Source organism: Sciurus carolinensis, chromosome 1 (assembly GCF_902686445.1).
Source record: "Sciurus carolinensis chromosome 1, mSciCar1.2, whole genome shotgun sequence".
Taxonomy (NCBI): Eukaryota; Metazoa; Chordata; class Mammalia; order Rodentia; family Sciuridae; genus Sciurus; species Sciurus carolinensis.
Genome location: NC_062213.1, coordinates 183,003,416 through 183,024,921, shown reverse-complemented (window position 1 = coordinate 183,024,921; position 21,506 = coordinate 183,003,416). Strand labels below are relative to the sequence as shown.

The window sequence follows — 21,506 nt, the reverse complement described above, 5'->3', positions numbered from 1 at the left end:
GCAGGAAGTGGAGGGAGGGCTTGTTGAACAGACCAAGGAGCAGGGAAGTTTGTTGACTATACAACTTTGATCTGGGAGGGCTCAGTAAGGAAGGGTTTCCAGGAAAGGGGCAGTAGGTACCCAAATAGGGGTGAGTTTGGGAATGAGAATGGAGATAGAGTGGTCAAGAATGACAGGACTGAGAGACATGGGTGAGTGACATTGTGGTCCTAACTGACACTACAGAATAAATACTGCACACTTCATGCTCTGGTTTCTGAAGCTAGTGGTAATGCTATTTTTAATCCAGAGAAGAATCTACGGTCTCTGCTCAGAGTACCAAAGAGAGGGCTGGGAATATGCTCAGTGGTAGAGCACTTGCTTAGCATGCATGAGGCCCTGGGTTCAATCCACAGTACTGGGATGGGATGGGAATAAGATAAGAGTACCAAACAGAATAAAGAGAAAATATGTTAGAAAGTGGACCTGGGAAAGTCAGATTCAAACCAGGTTATTTGAGCCACCAACATTGTTAAAATTGTGTGAGGAACTTAGAGTGGGGTAAAGAAGGTTTAACTCAACACCTGAGCTCTAGCTGGATGTTCTTTTCCTCTTTAGTTGTATAGCAGTCTGTTCATTTAGTTAATACTTTCTCTCTTTTCAACTTTCTGTCCCCAACTATTGTTTCTAGTTAACCTTTGGTTTAACAGAGATGCCCATGGTGCTTTGGAAAGAATATAGAGTATGGTATCAGTAGACTGAATGTCTACTAGATTAAAAGTCCCCATTCCATATCAAGGACAGAATCATCCAGGACTTGAATGCAGGATCTAGAACTCCAGTGTTTCCAGCTTCACTGAAGCATAATACATAATAAAGAACCTGCCCTGAGCTTGTTTCCTCATGTGTATAAACACCTTCACTAATAATATCTATCCTACAAGTAGCTCTAAAGATTAATGGCTGGGGCTGGGGAGATAGTTCAGTTGGTAGAGTGCTTGCCTTGTAAGCACAAGGCCCTGAGTTCGATCCCCAGCACCCAAAAAAAAAAAAAAAAAAAAAAAAAAGATTAATGGCTGAAGCCTCTAATACAGGGTCTGGCCATGGTGTGACCTTAATATTTTAAAATAATTCCATACAAAAATTATTGGTTGCACATGGCAGATGCTCAAATGAATATCTCACTACAAATGGAATGGCCTAAAGTGTGCCCCCAAGCTCATATGTTGAGGTCCTAATCTCAGTACTTCAGAAGGTGATTGCAATTGGAGACAGGGTATTTGAAGAAGTGTTAGGTTTAAATGAGTTCATTAGGGTGGGCCCTAATTCAACACCACTGGTGTCCTTGTAAGAAGAGGAAATTTGGACAGACAGTACAGAGGGAAGACTGTGAAGACACAGGGAGGATACAGTCGTCTACAAGTAAAGGAAAGAAATCTCAGAAGAAACCAACCCTGCAGACACTTTGATCTTAGATTTCTAGCTAGCTTCCAGAACTGTGAGAAAATAAATTTTTGTTGTTTAAGCCACACACTCTGTGATGCTTTGCTCTGGCAGCCCTAGAAAATTAATACAATAAGCATATACCATACTGTTTTAATTGGTGGACCAGGGCTCCCTTGTTCTACAGCTAGAAAACTGCTTCTTGACCTGTTATCCTGTTCTCCAATTTGAAGTCCCAACTGAAAGCCTTCCTGATGCTGGATCTGCTTGGGGTGATCATACTGCCTTGGTGAGGTCTACTAGCTTGGCTCTTGGCTGCTGAGGTGACTGATGACTTCCCGACCAGAGGTGCTTGCCATGGGAACCTACCTACATGAGGAAAAGTAACAGGTGCGTGGTGTTGAATGAAGGAATGAAGGAGGACTGCTGTGTCTGAAGTGAACCAGTATTCTCTGTCCCAGGAAAAGACAGGAGAAGGAAGAGATCTGGGGTGAGAAGAGAGAGAAGTACCCGAGGTGAATCTCGGGACACTTTCCACCAAGAGAAGTGGAGAACTGCCCCTGTGGATCAGCAGGGACTGGAATTCAGATCTTTTGAGGGTCGCTGCTCATCCTGACGCTCAGATGGTGGTCCCATGTAGCCCCCAGAGCCGTTTGCCCCATGACCGCCTCAAGTGCACAGGGCAGAGTTGGCCGGCAGGCGCGTGCCCGACACGTCCTCTGGGCACTGCCCCTCCGGGCGCGCGCCCGTCCCCACCGCAACCCACCCCCTGCCCCCGGCCGGTCTCGGCGGACCCCGCGCCCGGGGCCGCGCACGCCCCCTCGGCCAGCCGGGACCCCGGGCCGCGCGCGCCCGGCGCCCCCTCCCCGCCCGGCAGGCGCGCGCGCTGGCTCCGGCTCTCGCTCCCGCTCCCGCTGGCAGCGGCGGCGGCGGCGGGGATTGTTTTTGTTGTCGCTGAGGCCGGAAGAGCCGCGGAAGCCGGGTCCCTGTCACCGGGCCGGGCGCCGCCGCCGCCCCCTGCCCAGCGCCCGCGTCTCCGCGGCGCCCCCCCCAGCGCCAATATTCCGGAGATCAAGCGTTACGCGGCGGCGGCGGCGGCGGCGGCGGCGGCGGGGCCCGGAGCGGGAGGCGCCGGGGACCGGGGCGAGGCGGCCCCCGCCGCCGCCATGGAGGCGCTGGGACCCGGTGAGGAGCGCGCTCGGTCCAGGACCGGACCCGGGGCCTGGGACAGGCGGACGGGCGGGAGGGCGGGACTGTCGCTGCCCTGTGCCCTCGCCAGCCCGTGCATACCCGGGTTCGGGCCTCCAGGCCTTGGGGAAGGGGACCCCTGCCCTCCTGCTCAAGGCGGAGAGAGCTGACCCGGGCCTCGGGGGGGCGGGGACCGCGCCCCAGCCTCGAGGCTTGGGCCGGATCTCGAGGTCTAGGGGAGGGAGGCCCAGGAAGGTGACCAGTGCCCCCGGTACAGTGGAGACCTGACCCAGTGTCAGGAGATGATCTGTGCTCCAGGGTTAGTTTGGGCCTCATGAGGGACAATCAATCTGAGCCTGGTGCATGCGGAGGCCTGGCTCAGTCCGGGAAGGGGCCCCCCATATACTACCAAGGATATTCTTGGTTCGGGGCCGCACCCCTGTTTTTATTTCTACTGGGAGGTGGCCCAGAGCCCTCAGCTGAAGGAGAACTTCCCCAAAACACTTCTCATGACGCCTGAAGGCCAAGGGACAAAATATCCAACCTGAAGTTTGGGTTCTATCAGTCTGTGTCATTCTCAGAATGCTGGGGGTTAGCCCTTGAGTGACAGGAGAGTTTCTAACCAGCTTGCCCCAGCACTGGCATCAATAACCTGAGTTCCCTTTTAATTGGGTTATGAGTTGTTGTGAGGATCAAATAAAGGAGAAAGTGCTTTGGGAACTGTAGTTCCAGGTGGGTAGGGGTGGAGTCTGGTTATCGTGCTCACTCTGCCCACGAGAACCATTCCAAGCTGCCCTGTGTTTGGTCTGGTGCACCCACCTCAAACCCTCAACAGGTTTCTAATGCCTTGGCTAAGTAGGGCAGGGTTTAGGGCCATGGTGGAATTAATTTTAATATTCAAACCCTATCTGCATAAGTTGTAGAATATTTCATTTTTTTAGTGCATAGAAAATTAGGCTTAGCATTGGAGTTTAGAAACTCTGCACATTTGTTTACTTAGAACTTGTTTGCATAGCTGAGTGATTAAACCACACCTTAATTTGTTGCTTAAGTTTACTTTTTTAAAGTCCCTCATAATAAAATTTCATATGCCTTTAAAAAATAAATTGGTTGCCACATTCTCATTGTTTGATAAACTTCAGTGTGAGTGTTATGGTAAGTTACTTCACATAGGGCTCCCAGCTAAAGGCATGATCAGGACTTCAGGAATGTAACAGACCTCTGAACAAATTCAGTCTAGTAATTTAATAGTTGTATGACCCTGGGCAAATTACTTAATTCCTTTGAACTTCCATTTCCTCATCTATAAAGAAAGGGTAATAATAATTATGTGCTGTAAAGTTGTTGTGAGAATGAAATGAGATAATGTACGTGAGAAATTTTATTGTAAAGACTAATGCATTAGAGACGCTCAACAAATGTTTCTTCTCTTCCTCCCATGAGTAACTCATAATTGAAACAACTGTTGCATTATGAGATGATATGGAAAAAGACTATGTAACTGTCACAAACTTGAGTTTCATGAAAAGAATCAGCCTAGTGATGTTAGAAACTGCCCAGGAGACATCCTTCCCTCTGTTTGATTTCAGCTGTTGTAGGTTTGAGAACTTACTCACCCAGGATTGTTAAAGTTGTGGAAAATTCTCCTTAACCACATTTATAAGACATGATTAAGCCAAAATGTTACACAAATTTAATTGGGTTGATTCAGTATGCCTATCACTTCTGACATTATATATAATGTTTACTTCTTACCTTGTTTCTTATCATACCCAAGATAGATCCCCTCAAAAACCCAAAGGGGAACAACTCTAAGCAATAATGTTTTTAGTCTGGGCTCGGTTGTGCATGCCTGTAATCCAAGCGACTTGGGAGGCTAAGACAGGAGGATGGAAAGTTCAGAGCCAGCCTCAGCAAAAGTGAGGTGCTAAGCAACTCAATAAGACCCTGTCTATAAATAAATAAAATAGAAAATAGGGCTGGATTTGTGGATCAGTGGTCAAGTGCCTCTGAGTTCAATCCCTTGTACCCCTTTCCCCCAAAATATGCTTTTAGTATAAGTGTCCCTGGGTTCAGTCCTCAGTAATATTTTACTGTCTGCTAAGTAGCAGACACCTTTTTTGGTTATCAATACCTCAGAAACCTAATTAATAATAAGAAACTGCTTGTTGAGCACAGAATCAGAACAAAGGCAGTTCAGAGTCTTGTGCGATATTTCATCCAGGCCATTTCAGAACCTAGAGAAGCACTGCTGCTTCTTTGTTAGAGCATACCTAGACCCCATTACTTGAATCATCACTGAAGCCTACTTAGTCTTGCTCTTCCCACTCCCACCATGCAGATTTGGTTCCTAACAGTAACTCAGAAATACAATTAATTAGATTACCATTTATTTTGGTTCTATTGATTGTAACTTATTTTTGCAGTGCTTTTTGGAAAGAACTTTCATAACTATTAGCTGTTTTGAGCCTCTGGGAGGTAGAAAAGGCAGATATTTCCCCTATTTTACAGATGAGAAGAGTAAGGATGAGAGAGTATAAATGACTTCATCATTGTCTCAAAGCTGAGTGGTGAAGTGAGGACCAGAGTGTGGGACATCTGACTCCTCTTTTAATACCCTCCTCATATAAGGTTGATCTCATCTATTCTGGGTTAAGTCATATGTAGTTTCCCTTTTGGAGAATGTAATTATTTGACTGTTACCAAATTTTGGAAATGCCACTAATATAAAACACAGGAGCTTTGAGCATTAGCTATACCTTTATGCAAGTGCAATAATAATAGCTAACGTTTATTGAGCATTTACTGTTTAAGCCTTTTATGTACATAATTTCATAGAATCCTCACTATAGCCTTATGAGACAGATCCTAGTATCACACACCCATATCTTATAGATGGGAAACTGAGGTACAGAGAAACCAAAATCTGACCCCAGGTCATGAGGTTAGGAAGTGGTAAAGCTAGAACTGAAACCCAGGTAATTTGGTGCCAGAGCCCACTGTACTTTATTGCATCGTTGAGTAGACAGTTTACCAATTTCAAAAAAAAAATCAGATTTTGGAATAAAGATTTTAGCCAGGTGAGGTAGTGCACACCTGTAATTCAAGAGGCTGAGGCAGGAGGATCACAAGTTCAAATTCAGCATCAGCAATTTAATGAGACCCTTTCTCAAAATAAAAAAATAAAAAGGGCTGGGGATGTGGCTCAGTGATTAAGTACACTGGGTTCAATCCTCAGTACCCCCCCCCAAAATTTTTTTAAAAAATACAATTTATAAATAAACCTTCCAAGTTTATTAAAAGAAATGATCATTCTCTAACTTTTCTCATTAAAAAAGGAAAACAACAGTGCAAGCGGTTAAACCCAGGGCCTCCTGTGTCCTAAGCAAACACTGTACTAAGGTACACCCTGACCCTCTACTTTTTTTCTTTCTTTTTTTAGTTGTAGATGGACACAATACCTTTATCTGATTTATTTGTTTTTATGTGGTGCTGAATATCAAACCCAGTGCCTCACTCGTGCTAGGCAAGCACTCTACCACTCAGCCCCAGCCCCAGCCCTCAACCCTCTACTTAATTCCTTTTCTTTAAATCCCTCTGCCTCTGTCCCTTAGATATCAAGCCCTTCAGAGAACTATCCAGAATATTGGAGGGAAAATGCACTGATGATTGGAGTTAGGAGACCTAGATTCTAGTTATTATTTAAAATCAAAGTCATAGGCAAGATATTTGATCCAAGTTTCTGTTTCCAAATGTTATTATAAAGCTGAATTTCTTCTAATTTTATGTTACAATGATTGCTTAAACGTGTCTTGGAAAATGCAGGGCTGGCTTATCTGTCTGATTTAATTGGGTTGATTCAGTATGCCTGTCACCTCCGATATTATTTATGGTTTACTTCTTACCTTGTTTGCAGTCATCTTATCACACCCAAAATAGATCCCCTTGTACACCAAGAGTGGAACAATTTTAAGCAATAATGCTTTTAGTATAAGTTATGTGCTTTTGCTTTATTGAAAATTAACTCTTGAATGTTAGGGATGAGGTTTCTGTTTAGTTTCTATCTGGGATTATTGGTGTTGTTCAGTTAACATTTATAGAGTTCTTACAACATGCTGGATGTTGAAGTAGGTGTTGAAGAGATTATGAACTGTAGCTCTATTTCTTCTAACAATTTACAGTCTAGAGGAGGAGACAGGGTAATTTAACAAGTGGTTTCTTATGCTTGTGCTAAGTGCTTCCCTGTACAGAGAGACTTTGGAATGCAGAAGATGGAGCCTCTAGTGTAGTGCCATCAGGAAATAGTTTCTGAGGAGGTTGCACCTGAACTGTGTTTGTTTGTTTTGATTTGTGTTTTTGGCACTGGCGTGTAAACTCAGAATCACTCTAGCACTAAGCCACATCTCCAATCCTTTTTATTTTTATTTTGAGACAGGGTCTTGCTAATTGCTTCAGGCCTCACTAAATTGCTGAGGCTGGCCTTGAACTTGCAATCCTTCTGCCTCAGCCTCCCAAGTAGACAGGATTACAGACATGAACCACCACACCTAGCACCTGAACTGAATTTTGAAGAACAAGTAGAATTTAGGAGGAAAATGAGCAATGGATTTAATAGGTGAAAAGTTTTCAGTACTTTCTTAGTATATTGTGATCAATCAATCCCAGATTTAATTAAAATATTTGCTCTAATTTTCCTAAGAGTTGTTGGACCAGAACAGCTTATTCCATCAAAACCTTCTCTCCTTACTGAATTCTTTATTCTCAGTGAAATGTCATTGCAGAAAAACTCATATCTTTCCATTGTCACTGCAGCCCACTTTGCTCCACCCCTACTCATAGCAGAAAAGATGCTCCATTTTAAGACCTGTGTTCACTTGATATTCTCCTCAAAAGAAGTAAAGGTTTATCTAGACAAATATTTCCCAGATTGTGACACAAAATCCTTTCCTGCTGAAAAGTTTAGATGTTCACTTAAGGCACCTGGTGGTGGTGGGGGAATTCTGTGGAGATGGGATGGTAGAAGCATACTAAATTATCATTTTCTATATAAACTAAGAACAAACATTACAAGCTCTTACTTCAATATTTAGAAGTAAATACCAGTAGACAGCAAAAATGGTTTAAAAGTTGATTTTTTTTTTTTTCTACCAGGGATTGTACCTAGGGGTACCTAACCACTTAGCCACATCCCCAGCCCTTTTTATTTTTTATTTTGAGGCAGTGTCTCACTAAGTTGCTTAGGGCCTCACTAAGTTGCTTAGGCTGGCCTTAAACTTGTGGTCCTTCTGCCTCAACCTACTGATCCACTAGGATTACAGGCAAGTGCCACCATGTCCAGCTCTCTGTCTAATTTTGATGTCTCCTATATTCAAAATAGTAATATGGTAAAATATTTAGAAATCTGGAGAACCTCAGGTGGACAAACACCCTAAATCTGTATCACAGTATATTCAGTGAATAGTAAGAGCTCAATAATTGCAACTATCATTATTTTGATGATGATGAAAGGCATATTCTCCTTGACAACTAAATAGCTCAGCATATGTCTTTCTATGTCTTTAGGACCTCCAGCCAGCCTCTTTCAACCACCTCGTCGTCCTGGTCTTGGAACTGTTGGAAAACCAATTCGACTGTTAGCTAATCATTTTCAGGTTCAGATCCCTAAAATAGATGTGTATCACTATGATGTGGATATTAAGCCAGAAAAACGGCCTCGTAGAGTCAACAGGTAAGGATTAGAAAGAGTAGATCTCCATATGTATAAGTGCATATGGTTTGTTTATTATCATCTTGCTATCTGAATTCTTTCAACAGATATGCTTTGTTCCTAATCCAGGATGGTAAATTTCTTAGGTAGTATCCTCCTTGATTATTCTAACAAAGTGCTGGATATGTCATCAATCAATCAGTAAATACTTATTGAATGAAAAAGATCACTCGTTCTTTAACCAAGGATAGCAGAAATTTATTTATTTTAATTTTTTTCTGTACTGGGGATTGAACCTAGAGGTGCTTTACCACTAAACTACATCCCAGTCCTTTTTAATTTTTACTGAGACAGGACCTTACAAAGTTGCCTAGGCTGGCCTCAAACTTGTAATATTCCTGCCTTAGCATCCCAGATCATTGGAATTACTAGTGTACACCACCATGCTTGACTTATTTTATCTTTTTATTTTGAGATGGTTCTTGCTAAATTGCTTAGATTGGCCTTGAATTTATAATCCTCCTGCTTCAGTCACCCGAGCTGGGATTAGGAGTGTGTGCCACTGTGCCCAGCCTAGCAGAAATTTATAAAAAAATAGATGATGACAATCATGTCTGTGGGAAATAGCTATATCTAGAAATTCAAATTTTATTACTAAGTGTTTGATTGGACATGAGAAATATTAAGTGAAAGACAGAAATTATCTTGCAGCATTGAAAAAAGTAAGCTTACAGAGATCTCTGTTTCTTGCATTATCCAAGAGGGGGGACTGATGAGGTGATATAAGTTTTCTTGTTGGTATATCATGAATTTACCAGATATGAATATATATTCTGTAGCAAAAGTGAATATACACCCACTTTACTTTTCTCTATTCCATGCAGTGATATTGAAGCAGTCTTTGATTTGTTGTCTTGCTTCTTAAGTATGCTTTTGCTGTTAAGTGAAATATTTTGTGCAGCTTAACTTTTTTTCTCATTATAGATTAATCATGTGGCTTTCTGGTCATGTAAGACCATAATTATTCAACTATGGTATAGCTGAGATCAATGGTAATAGAAGTGATGATAATGGTTAACTTTGATTCATTCAACAAATATTGTTATGAGTGCTTGCTCTGTGCCAGATGTTGTTTTGGGCTATGGGACTGCAACATGAATAAAATAGGCACGGACTGGGGATGAAGCTCAGTGGTACCGCACTTGCCTAGCATGCGTGAGGCCCTGGGTTCAATCCCCAGCACTGCAAAACAAATGAACAACAATCACCAGGACAAAAGTTTCTATTCTGCCTTTTGACCAGAGCTGTAGTGTTCCAGTAATTTGCTAAAGTGATGAACACGAAGGGAAAGAAGAGAGGTACCAGATATATGTTCTCTAGGCCTTCTGGAAAACAGGGCATTGTTCCTTTGGCTACATACATGTGAATCTATAGAAAAGGTGTTGCTATAAACATCAAAGGAATGGATACTGTTCAAAAAGGAATGCCCCAAAGTGTTTCCATGGTAAAACTGGACAAGTCCCCTGTGTTGGCCGGCATGCTCTTGGCATTGTTGTAAACAAACACGTTAAGAGCAGAATTCCTGCCAAGAGAACGGATGTGCATATTGAGCATATTAAGCACTCTATGAGCTGAAAATAGCCTCACGAAACGTGCAAAGGAAAATGATCACAAAAAGAAGGAAGCCAAAGAGAAAGAGACCTGGTTTCAGCTGAAGTGCCAGCCTGCACCATCCAGAGAAGCGCACTTTGTGAGAGCCATTGGAAGACCTGAGCTGTTACAACTTATGCCCTATGAATCCATAGTGTAAAAGGTGTAGAGAAAAGCAAAAGATCCTGAGTCTGTAAAAAATATTATACCCTGGAGAAGTTTCTATTCAGTTTCTGTTCTGATGGGGAAGACCAAAAATAGATAAATAAGATGGTGATAATTTGATGAAGAAAAATAAAGCAGAGGGGGAGGATAGGAAGATAGGAATAAGGATGGAAGTGAGCCACTGAGATGTATTCGTGTGTGTGTGTGTATATATATGCTAGAAGATAAGGTTAGAGAAGCTCTAGAAAGCTCCTTTTTGTGCATTCTTGTAGGCCATGCTCTACCACTGAGCTGAGTCCCAGCCTGAATTTTTCTTTTCTTTTTGTTTTTAAAGTGCTGGGGATTGAACCCAGGAATATTCTACCTCTGAGCTATATCCCCAGCTATTTTTTATTTTAATTTTTGAGTTGGGCTCTTGCCAGTTACCCAGACTGGCCTTTTATATGCAATCCTCCTGCCTCAGACTCCTAAGTTGCTGGGATTCTGGTGTGTGCCAGGGTGCCCGGCCTAAGTTAAGTTTTTCTTTTTTTCTTTTCCTTTTCTTTTCTTTCTTTCTTTCTTTCTTTCTTTCTTTTTTTTTATATTTTGGTTTTAGATGGACACAATGCCTTTATTTTATTGGTTCTTTTTTATGTGGTGCTGAGGATTCAACCCAGTGCCTCATACATGCTAGGTAAGTGCTCCACTACTGAGCCACAATCCCAGCCCCTGAGTTAGGTTATTCTTGAAAGGTTGTTTGTCTCAGGAGAGGATTTGGGAAAGAGGAACTTGAGAGGATACAAAGAAGATTATACTTTTTTTCCTTTTATTCCCTCCCGCTTGTGTTATCATCTTGCAGTTACCTTTGTTCACTTGTTGCTACCTTTCTTTAGTTAACTAATTTTTAAAAGTTATTTGAAGCTGGGTACAGTGGCGCACACCTGTAATCCCAGCAGCTGGGGATGCTGAGGCAGGAGGATTGCAAGTTCAAAGCCAGCCCCAGCAATGGTGAGACACTAAGCCACTCATTGAGACCCTGTCTCTAAATAAAAATACAAAATAGGTCTGGGGATGTGGCTCAGTGGTTGAGAGCCCCTGAGTTCAATCCCCAGTACCAAAAAAAAAAAAAAAAAAAATTATTTGAATCAGTAGCGACTGACTCTTACATTTTCCAATTAGTATTAACTGAATTTAGGTGATGAAGGTACAGTGATGCTTCCCTTACTGTTCACCCTTTCACAAAGCTAACTGCTGCTATCTCCATTACTGTTAAGGGAGGTAGTAGATACAATGGTGCGACACTTCAAGATGCAGATATTTGGTGATCGGCAGCCTGGCTACGATGGCAAAAGGAACATGTACACAGCACATCCACTGCCAATTGGACGGGATAGGGTAAGTGTTCACAGCAAGAAACACTTAGGTCAGGTAGTAGTAATTACATATGACAAAAATGTTTCCCTTTCTGATAACACTTCAGTTCTTAGAATTGTTTTTCATAGTAATGATGCATGTATTATTCTGTTATCTCTTGTTAACTGATAATTGAAGATGAGATGAGCATTAGAATTTAGTTTGAAGCCAGGTGCAGTGGCACACACCTGTAATCCCAGCTGTTTAGGAGGCTAAGGCAGGAGGATTGCAAGTTCAAGTTCAGCCTCAGCAACTTAGTAAGACCGTGTATTGAAAAATAAAGTATGAAAATGGCTGGGGATGTAATTAGAGGTAGAATGCTCCTGGGTTCAGTATCCAGTACTGCAAAATAATAATAACAACAACAATAATAATAATAATAAAAATAATTTAGGTTGATTTTGTCTTCTCATCTTTACATATATTTTATTTCAAATTTGTCACATTAACAAAGTACTTTAATGAAATACTACCTGTATCTGAACAATGGAGTTGTTATGAATAGATTCATAATACCACAATACTTTTTTAAACGTTTATTTTTAAAATTAAAACAGCAATATGTGAATATATGCTCATTATAAGTTTATCTAGACAGTCTAGAAATGTTGGGGCTTCTTGCCTCTCCCACCTATTTGCACCCCTTAATTCCATTTTCATTTTTAAAGGAAACTACTATAATAATTTGTCATATATGTTTTTAAATATTTTATATATATTAATTATTTGTGCATATTTATAGATACGCTTTTTTCACATATATTTTGTGATTTTTTTTTCACTCAGCAATATGTCCATGAGGTCTTTCCATTTATATGCATTTAGATCTACCTTATTATTTTTTCAAATTATTTTTATTATGGTAAAATGTAGCTAACATAGACTTTATTATTTTAGCTATTTTTTAAGTGTACAATTCGCCGTCATCTAGTACGCTCTCATTGTTGTGCAGTCATCACCTCCACCCCATCTCCAGAACTTTTTCTTCATCTCAAACATAAACTCAGCAAATGGCAACTCCCTAGACCCTACTGCCCCGAGGCCCTAGTAACCACTATTCTACTCTTTCTCTGTGAATTAGGTATTCTAGGTGCCTCATATAAGTAGAATTACATAGTATTTGTCTTTTTGTGTCTACTTTTGTTGTGGTGGTGGTTACTGGGGTTTGAACCCAGGAATACTTCACCACTGAGCCACAACCCAGTCCTTTTTATTTTTCATTTTTATTTTATTTTAATATTTCTGAGTTGTAGATGAACACAAAACCTTTTGTTTTATTTATTTATTTTCATGTGGTACTGAGGAACAAACTCCATGCATCACTGGTGCTAGGTGGGCACATTACCACTGAGCCACAATTCCAGCCTCTTTATTTTTTATTTTGAAACAGGGCCTCACTAAATTGTTTAGGGTCTTGCTGAATTGCTAAGGCTGGCCTTGCTCTTGTAATCCTCTTGTCTCAATTTCCCTAGTTACTGGGATTGTGGCGACACATGGCTGTGTCTGGCTTATTTCACTTAGCATAATATTTTCAAAGTTCATCCATGTTGTAGTATCTCTTATTTTTAACTATTGTATAGTATTTCACATTAAATTTTGATGGACACTTACATTATTTCCAATGTTTTACAATTACATAAAATGTTAAAATAAATACACTTAAGCATGTATCATTTTAAATATTCTTGGAATCTTTCCCACAGCCTTTGTGAACATGTATGTTTGTATATATGTATTTTTTCCTCTAGGTTGATATGGAGGTGACCCTCCCAGGTGAGGGTAAAGACCAAACCTTCAAAGTGTCTGTTCAGTGGGTGTCAGTTGTGAGCCTTCAGTTGCTTTTAGAAGCTTTAGCTGGGCACTTGAATGAAGTCCCGGATGACTCAGTACAAGCACTTGATGTTATCACAAGACATCTTCCCTCTATGAGGTCAGTACCTTGGTTTGGATTCTTTCCTATAGATGTTTAGGCTTTTTGGTAGGTTACATTTAACCACTAAAAGTTTTCTGTGTAAGTCATAATTCAAACTTATTTTCAGTTCACAAAGTTCAGAGTGAAATGAAAGACCTTTCAAGTTTTTGTTATGAAACATGTACTCTTATTTCTCCAGGTACACTCCAGTGGGTCGTTCCTTCTTCTCACCTCCTGAAGGTTACTACCACCCTCTGGGAGGGGGCAGAGAGGTTTGGTTTGGTTTTCATCAGTCTGTAAGACCTGCTATGTGGAACATGATGCTCAACATTGATGGTAGGATGGCACTCTTTATTCATTAACTCTTTGGCTGTTTTTTTCTTTGTTTGTTTGTTTGTTTGTTTTTCTTTTTGGTTCTTCCCTTTTCCCTGAAGCTAAACATCTTTCCTCTCTGTTAGTATCTGCAACTGCTTTCTACCGGGCTCAGCCTATTATTGAGTTCATGTGTGAGGTTTTAGACATTCAGAACATCAATGAACAGACCAAACCTCTAACAGACTCCCAGCGTGTCAAGTTTACCAAAGAAATCAGAGGTAGGTGTTTCCATTAATATAGTCTTGATGAGGCAGTTCAACTTGGTGCAAGTGGCCTTGGCTTTGAAGAAAGAAAGACTTGGGCTTGCATCCCAGCCTAGTTAGTTGTACAAATGGAACCTTGGGCAAGTTCCTTAACCATTCTTAAACACTGTGAGTCTTAGTTTATTTAAATTATTCATCTCAGAGGAACAGGAAATAATCTGCAGAGCTGTGAGAATTAAATGCAATTAGGTTTACAAAGTTCTCTGGTACAGTATCTGTCATATGTCAGTCTCTCAATAAATATTATCCTTGGGCTGGGGTTGTGGCTCAGTGTTACAGTGCTTGCCTAGCATGTAATTCTCAGCACCACATATAAATAAATGTATAAAATAAGGGATTATCAACTCCTAAAATATATATTATCCTTACCTACTTAAAAATTTCACCAGCTAGGTGCAGTGGCACACACCTCTAATTCTAGCAGCTCAGGAGACTGAGGCAGCAGGATCACAAATTCAAGCCAGCCTCAGCAACTTAGTGAGACCCTTTCTTAAAATAAAACACAGAAAAAGGGCTGGGGATGTGGTTTGATGGTTAGGCGCCCTTTAGTTCAATCCCTGGTACCCCCCTCCCCCCAGAAAAACAAAGTTACCTTTTAATAAAAAAATGCAAGTTCATTTGTTATCCTTTTGGAATTTCTTTTCTTCTTGTAATTAGCTATATTGTCTCACACTGGAGTATAAACTTAATGACGGTTGTCTCCAGAGCTGAGAATAAATATCAGAACATAGTTTATGCTTATTCAATGGATCAGTGGATTAATAGAGTATGTTGAGCATCTTAGATCATCTGTTCTAATTTACTCTACTTAGTTGAGAGTTTTAGGTTGTTAAAGATTTTTATTTTTATTTATTTATTTGGTACCAGGGATTGAACCCAGGGATGCTTAACCACTGATCCACATCCCCAGTACTTTTTATTTTGTGTGACGGGGTCTCGCTAAATTGCCAAGTCTGGCCTCCAACGTGCAATTCTCCTGTCTCAGCCTCCTGAGTCTCTGGGATTGCAGGCGTATACCACCACCCTGCCAGGTAATGTCATGAATTTTTGAAAACATATTTGACAAGTTCTAGGCTAGCCTCTACAATTTAGTGAGACCTTGTTTCAAAAGAAAAATTGAAAAGGTCTGGAGATGCGACTCAGTAGTAAAAACAAAAGAAAACAAAAAATGCTCCTGGCTTTGATTCCTAATATAGCAAAAAATAAAACAGCAATATTTGGATCTGTTTTTGTCATGTTTTGGCTTTTTTTTTTTTATTTTTTTAACTTTAGGTCTCAAAGTTGAAGTGACCCACTGTGGACAGATGAAACGCAAATATCGAGTTTGTAATGTGACTAGACGGCCAGCCAGTCATCAAACGTATGTTACTGACATAACATTTTTTGGTAACAGAGGAAGCTACTAAAATCATTTGTGAAAATTAGTATACTATAGTATAATTTTCAACATCACCAGAATTTTCACTTCTAAAACCAAAACTTTAAAAAATGTTTGAAAAGTTTTTTAATATATATTTTTTGTTGTAGATGGACATAATACCTTTATTTTATTTATTTATGTGGTGCTGAGAATCAAACACAGTGCTTCACACATGCTAGGCAGGCTCTCTACCACTGAGCCACAGCCCCAACCAACCCCTGATATATTTTTGATAGAGATACTTGTTTCTTTTTCTGTTCTTTTGAGCTAGATCTTACTCTTTTGCCCAGGCTGGCCTGGAACACTTGGACTTAATCAGTTCTCCAACCTCAGCCTCCCAAGTAGCTGGGACTATAACTACGCACCACCATGCCAGCCTGGTACAGATTTTTGTAAAACACATTTCCTGCCTTCAATTCAATTCACCTTTTAAACTTAGTATGTTAAACACTGGTCAACTTTTATTTAATGATGCAGAGTCACCATTATCAGTATTATTTATCATACTGTTGTAGTTCTATTGAAGTAGAACTTCAAGTTCTATTGAAGCCTAGAAGTCATACTGTGCTGTCATGGGAAGACATATATTTCTTTGTATTTTTGTGTAGATTTTTCTCCCTCCCTTTGCAGCTAGCTGTTCCTTCTCTTCCTCCTCCTCCTTTTCCTCCTCCTCCTTCTTTTTTGGTACTGGGGATTAAACCCAGGGGCACTTAACCATTGAGCTACATATCCAGCTCTTTTTATTTTTTTTATTTTGAGACAGGGTCTCACTAAATTGCTAAGTCTGATCTTGCACTTGTGCTCCTCCTGCCACAGACTCCCCAATCCCTGGGATTACAGGGGTGTGCCACTATGCCTGGCTGTATTGACCTCGTTCTCTAGGGAAAAAAAATTACCAAACCTTAAGAAGTTGATTTTGAGAATCGTAACATTTATTTCAAGATCTGTACCTTTTTAATTATATAATTACTTTACAAAATCCTATCAGAATAATTAGATGTGTGGATCTATATTATCTTTGCTCGAAGGTTTAAACATATGGATTTAAATGTCACATAGGTGATCCTCACTGCATTGTTACTTTGGGGTCTGTAACAGTTAAGAAAGTGAGATTAAATTATCATTGTGTACTTGAGATAATATAGCCATTGAAACAGCCAGTAGTCTAAATCATGCTCCCCTTTTATATCAAATATTCTAGCACAATCTCCACTTCATGTATTTGGTTGTGTTGCCTCCACATCTGTGTATATTTGTCCTGGCTTAGGGATCTGAAAATATAGCCAAAATAACTGTACTATAGTCATTTTATACAGAATTCTCTTAAGGAAAGAAAACTCCTATGTGGATGACTCTAAATCCTTATTTGAACTCAATCATCTATAAGAAACCCACAAGAGATTATATTTGTAGGTGTTAACTGACTTCAACTGAGTATTTAAAAAAATTTTTTTTTGCAGTTGTAGATGAACAGCATGCCTTCATTTATTTGTTTATTTTTTTAACGTATTGCTGAGGATCAAAACCAGGGCCTCACACGTGCTAGGTAAACACTCTGTCACTGAGCTCCAGCCCCAGCCCTCAACTGAGTGTTTTCATTTTAGGTTTCTGTAGCTGCTCCTGTTGTTACTGCTTCTCTCTCTTTCTCTCTCTCTCTCTTTGGTACCAGGGATTGAACCCAGAGGTGCTTACCCAGTGAGCCACATCTCCAGCCCCTTTTATTTTTTATTTATTTTGAGATAGGCCTTCTCTAAGTTGCTGAGACTGGCCTCAAACTTCCAATTCTGGGGCTGGGGTTGTGGTTCAGTGGTAGAGTGCTTGCCTGGCATGAGTGAGGCACTGGGTTCGATCCTCAACACCACATAAAAATGAATAAATAAAATAAAGGTATTATGTCCATCTACAACTAAAAAAATATTTAAAAACCAAAAACTTGCAGTTCTGCCTCAGCCTTCCAAGTTGCTGGGATTATAGGTGTGCAATATCATATTCATCCTATAGCTTATTTTAATTTCTTTTTTAAAAAATTCTTTTGAATTTTGAATCAGATTTTTTTTTTCATCCTAGTTTCAACAAACAGAAAATTTCAATTGAATTGTTTTTTTCTGGTTCAAGACTAAAGAGATCTGGGTTGAACCTGTAGCTCAGTGGCAGAGTGCTTGCCTAGCACGTGTGAGGCACTGGGTATGATCCTTAGCACCCCATAAAAATAAACAAAATAAAGCTATTCTGTCCATCTATAACTACAAAATTTAAAAAAAAAAAAAAGACAAGAGATTTAAGTGAAAACACTCAAAGATTGGTCTTGTTGTTTGTTTTGGGCTAGGGGTTTGGTGATGCCGAGGTTTGAACCCAGGACCTTATACAAGCTAAGCACATGCTCTGTCACTGAACCACACTCCCTGCACTGACCTTTGTTTTTTTAAGTAACTGATCAAAGTAGAAAATGTTAGTAGGTTCTGTTTGTTTAGTTCTTTAGAAAAAAAAATAACTTATATTTCTAAAATTTGAATTTCTAAAATTCTCTTCTATAGTTTTCCTTTGCAGCTAGAAAATGGTCAAGCAATGGAATGTACAGTAGCTCAATATTTTAAGCAAAAGTATAGTCTACAGCTGAAATATCCCCATCTTCCCTGTCTCCAAGTGGGACAAGAACAAAAGCATACATACTTGCCACTTGAGGTAAGTTAAACTACATTTTCTTTTGCTAATATGCCAATCTCTTGAATTAGTTTTTTTTTTTTTATTTAAGGGTAGCATTCTAAACTGATGGTAGAATTTAATCTTTCTGAAATATTTTGAGTAGATTATTTTACTGTCTCACAGTTTTTATTTTTTTCTGGAAATGGAGAATGTTACAATAATTTGGCAAAGGCTTACAATGCAGAAGCCCATTACTGCACATAATTTCTCTTTGCCTCTTGGCAGGTCTGTAACATAGTGGCAGGACAGCGATGTATAAAGAAACTCACAGACAATCAGACTTCTACGATGATCAAAGCCACAGCAAGATCTGCTCCTGACAGACAGGAAGAGATCAGTAGACTGGTCAGTAAGGCCTGGTCTTCAAGATCAGCCAGCTAAGATGAAAGAAACGAAAGACTAGAAGATTCCCGTTGGGGCACAGTTACTCTGGTTTTTATATATGCAAGCTTTCCTGTTTTTTTAGGTGAAGAGTAATAGTATGGTGGGTGGACCTGATCCTTACCTGAAAGAATTTGGGATTATTGTCCACAATGAAATGACAGAGCTCACAGGCAGGGTGCTTCCAGCACCAATGCTGCAATATGGAGGCCGGGTAAGCTTTTATTTATTTGTTTGTTTGTTTATTTATTTATTTTTTATCCCAGCAAGCTTCTGCCACACAGGTCAAAAGAAGATTATAATACAGAATTTTTCCACTTCACCACATTGAATTTACCCATAGTTGTACTTACTGTTGCTTTTTGTCGTCTGGCTCATGCCAGATAGAATTTGTTTATTCCCTCCTCAACATTAAAATGGCCTTAGATTGTAATGTCTTTCTCTTTTCTTTTGTTTCTTTTTTTTTTTTTTTTTTTTTTTTTTTTTAAAGAATAAAACAGTAGCCACACCCAACCAGGGTGTCTGGGACATGCGAGGAAAGCAGTTTTATGCTGGCATTGAAATTAAAGTTTGGGCAGTTGCTTGTTTTGCGCCTCAGAAACAATGTAGGGAAGATTTACTAAAGTGAGTATCTTCGTATTTTCAGCCTAGTAGTATCCCTTCCAGATATGAAAGTACCATCCTTATGTGAATGTGCTGTGTACACTGGCACTAAATCCCTGACTCCTGTAGTGATACCATCTGGCTCTGTGTAAAAGACCTTGCATTATAGTAAATTGCAATGTGGGAATTACGTTAAGAACCCGACTCAGTTTCCGTACATTGAGAGCAGAACTTTGTGAGTGACAAGGCTGAAGCAATGCTACTTGGCAAATTCTTAGTTCAGATTCCTTTCCTGTTAATTGTGTCTTTTTAGCCAAGATAAAAACTCATTTATTTTTAGCCATTATAAGTTACTAGTGATCCTGTTCTATGGCAAGGTCACTAGCTGGGAGCGTTGGCTTACATCTTACAGATGCATCTATCTACATAAAGGAAGTTAAGGGGAAGGGTGAAAAGTCCAGAAAAGGGACCTGAGATGAAAGAAAGGAATCCTACAAGATATTGGCAAAGAAATTATTCTAAAACCTTTAGAAATTGAAGTAATGCCTTAAATCTGAAATTTAAAACTTCAAAGTGAATTTAAATTTTAAGTGATCTCTTTTGATACTACAATTGAAACAAATCTGTTACAAATTTGACTGTAATCTTAAATACACTGGTTTTGTAATAGCAAGTTTCTGTGTTCTCAGTGGAGCACAAGCTTACCTAACTCTTCTTGTACCAGCCTTACCAAAATGTTTGTTACTTGAAATTTTGAACCTCTTTTCTTCTGAACAGAATTACTAATTTCAGTATTTTTAAAAAATATTTGAACAAGAGTGCTATTCCAGACTTGGGGCCCAGCTGAACCATAATTATTGAAAAACTCAAAATGACATAGCTGGTAGTTTAGATCAGTAGCAGAGCATTTGTCTAGCAAGTACAAGGTTCAGTCAGTCCCTGGGTTCAATGCTTGGGTTCAATCCCCAGCATTGAAAAAGTAAAAATAAAAATGATAATCTGATGGTTTTAATACAGATTCTTTTCTGTTATAATTGCAATAATATAACTGCCAGTCTATCTTTGGCAACCAGTTAAAATTTGTTTGTTTGTTTACTTGTTTGTTTCTAATTTTGACTAAGAATTTGCAGAACTGAAAGTATTTTAAGGGAATTTTCATGCTAAGAATGTGCACTAAAATGAAAGTACTGTGCCACTGGTTTTTTTCTCAACAGAAGTTTCACTGACCAACTGCGTAAAATCTCCAAGGATGCAGGAATGCCCATCCAGGGTCAGCCATGTTTCTGCAAGTACGCACAAGGGGCAGACAGCGTGGAGCCCATGTTTAAGCACCTGAAAATGACATACGTGGGCCTACAGCTAATAGTGGTTATCTTGCCGGGAAAGACACCAGTATATGGTATGGATCCTTTTAATGCTGGTTGAAGGATGATTTCAGGTAGTAGGTGTGACAGGCAGGATAAACTAGGTAGTGCTACAGTCCCAAAAAATCTCAAACTCTTGGTGATTCAAAACAACAAAATTGTGGGTAGGGGTATACTCAATGGTAGAGCCCTTGCCTAACATTCACAAGACCCTGGGTTCAATCCCCAACGCTGGGGGGAATCATTCTCTTTTGTTTCTGCTTTGTATTCATTGAAGGTAGATGGTGACTTCTTATCCTTGCCATCATGTCATATCCACTCTGGGACCCGGATCAGCAGAGCAGTCACTATTTTTAATGTTGCTAGCCCACCCCTCTTTTCTGTCTGCATCTTCTTGGCCACAATCAACCATATGGGTGAAAGGAAGACAAGTGGGGATGCAGGCAGGAAATGCAGTACAATCCTATCACAGCCTAGGAAGCTGGGAGAACTGGAATGCCTGGAGAAAAGCACTTGGGAATATCAGAGTGGGGATGAGCGGGGGAGCCCACCACTTCCAGAAGAGGATCTGCTTATATTGTATCTATTTGATACAAAGTTCTTTTGGTTATCATCTAAGTGAAGGTTGTAGGAGTCACAGACCAGCCCTTAAACTTTATAAACTGTCCTCAACCTTCTCTGGATTAGCTTCTTTTGTTACTTTCTGTTCATCCCTAGTGTTGGGAGTGGGGAGCAGAAAAATAAAATTCAGAGGGCTGGGAGGGAGGAACAGGTGGGTGAGGATTGATTCCTTTGCCAGACCGGTCATGTGGGAGAAGAAACTTCAAGGGACTGAGCAAGTGGTGGCAGACAGCACCAAAGAATAAAGGAAGCAGGCTGGTATCAAGGCCTGCAAGAAAGAGAAAAGGAGCCCACAGGACCAATCCAATGGGCGGCAGGGAAAATTGCGTTGGAGGATGAG

The 21,506-nt window shown here is 40.1% G+C and overlaps 1 protein-coding gene across 1 annotated transcript in view; it reads left to right on the top strand.

The window, feature by feature from the left end:
• Nucleotides 1-2,226: 2,226 nt before the first annotated feature.
• Nucleotides 2,227-21,506, top strand: part of LOC124991472 (protein argonaute-4-like) — a 38,253-nt gene continuing 18,973 nt past the window's right edge. The window contains 12 exon segments of the mRNA XM_047562170.1: nucleotides 2,227-2,607; nucleotides 8,173-8,338; nucleotides 11,386-11,506; nucleotides 13,273-13,454; nucleotides 13,636-13,772; nucleotides 13,895-14,029; nucleotides 15,347-15,434; nucleotides 18,029-18,176; nucleotides 18,423-18,542; nucleotides 18,664-18,792; nucleotides 19,069-19,202; nucleotides 20,396-20,580. Of these exon segments, the coding sequence (XP_047418126.1) occupies nucleotides 2,589-2,607; nucleotides 8,173-8,338; nucleotides 11,386-11,506; nucleotides 13,273-13,454; nucleotides 13,636-13,772; nucleotides 13,895-14,029; nucleotides 15,347-15,434; nucleotides 18,029-18,176; nucleotides 18,423-18,542; nucleotides 18,664-18,792; nucleotides 19,069-19,202; nucleotides 20,396-20,580 (1,564 nt within the window). The 5' untranslated portion in view covers nucleotides 2,227-2,588.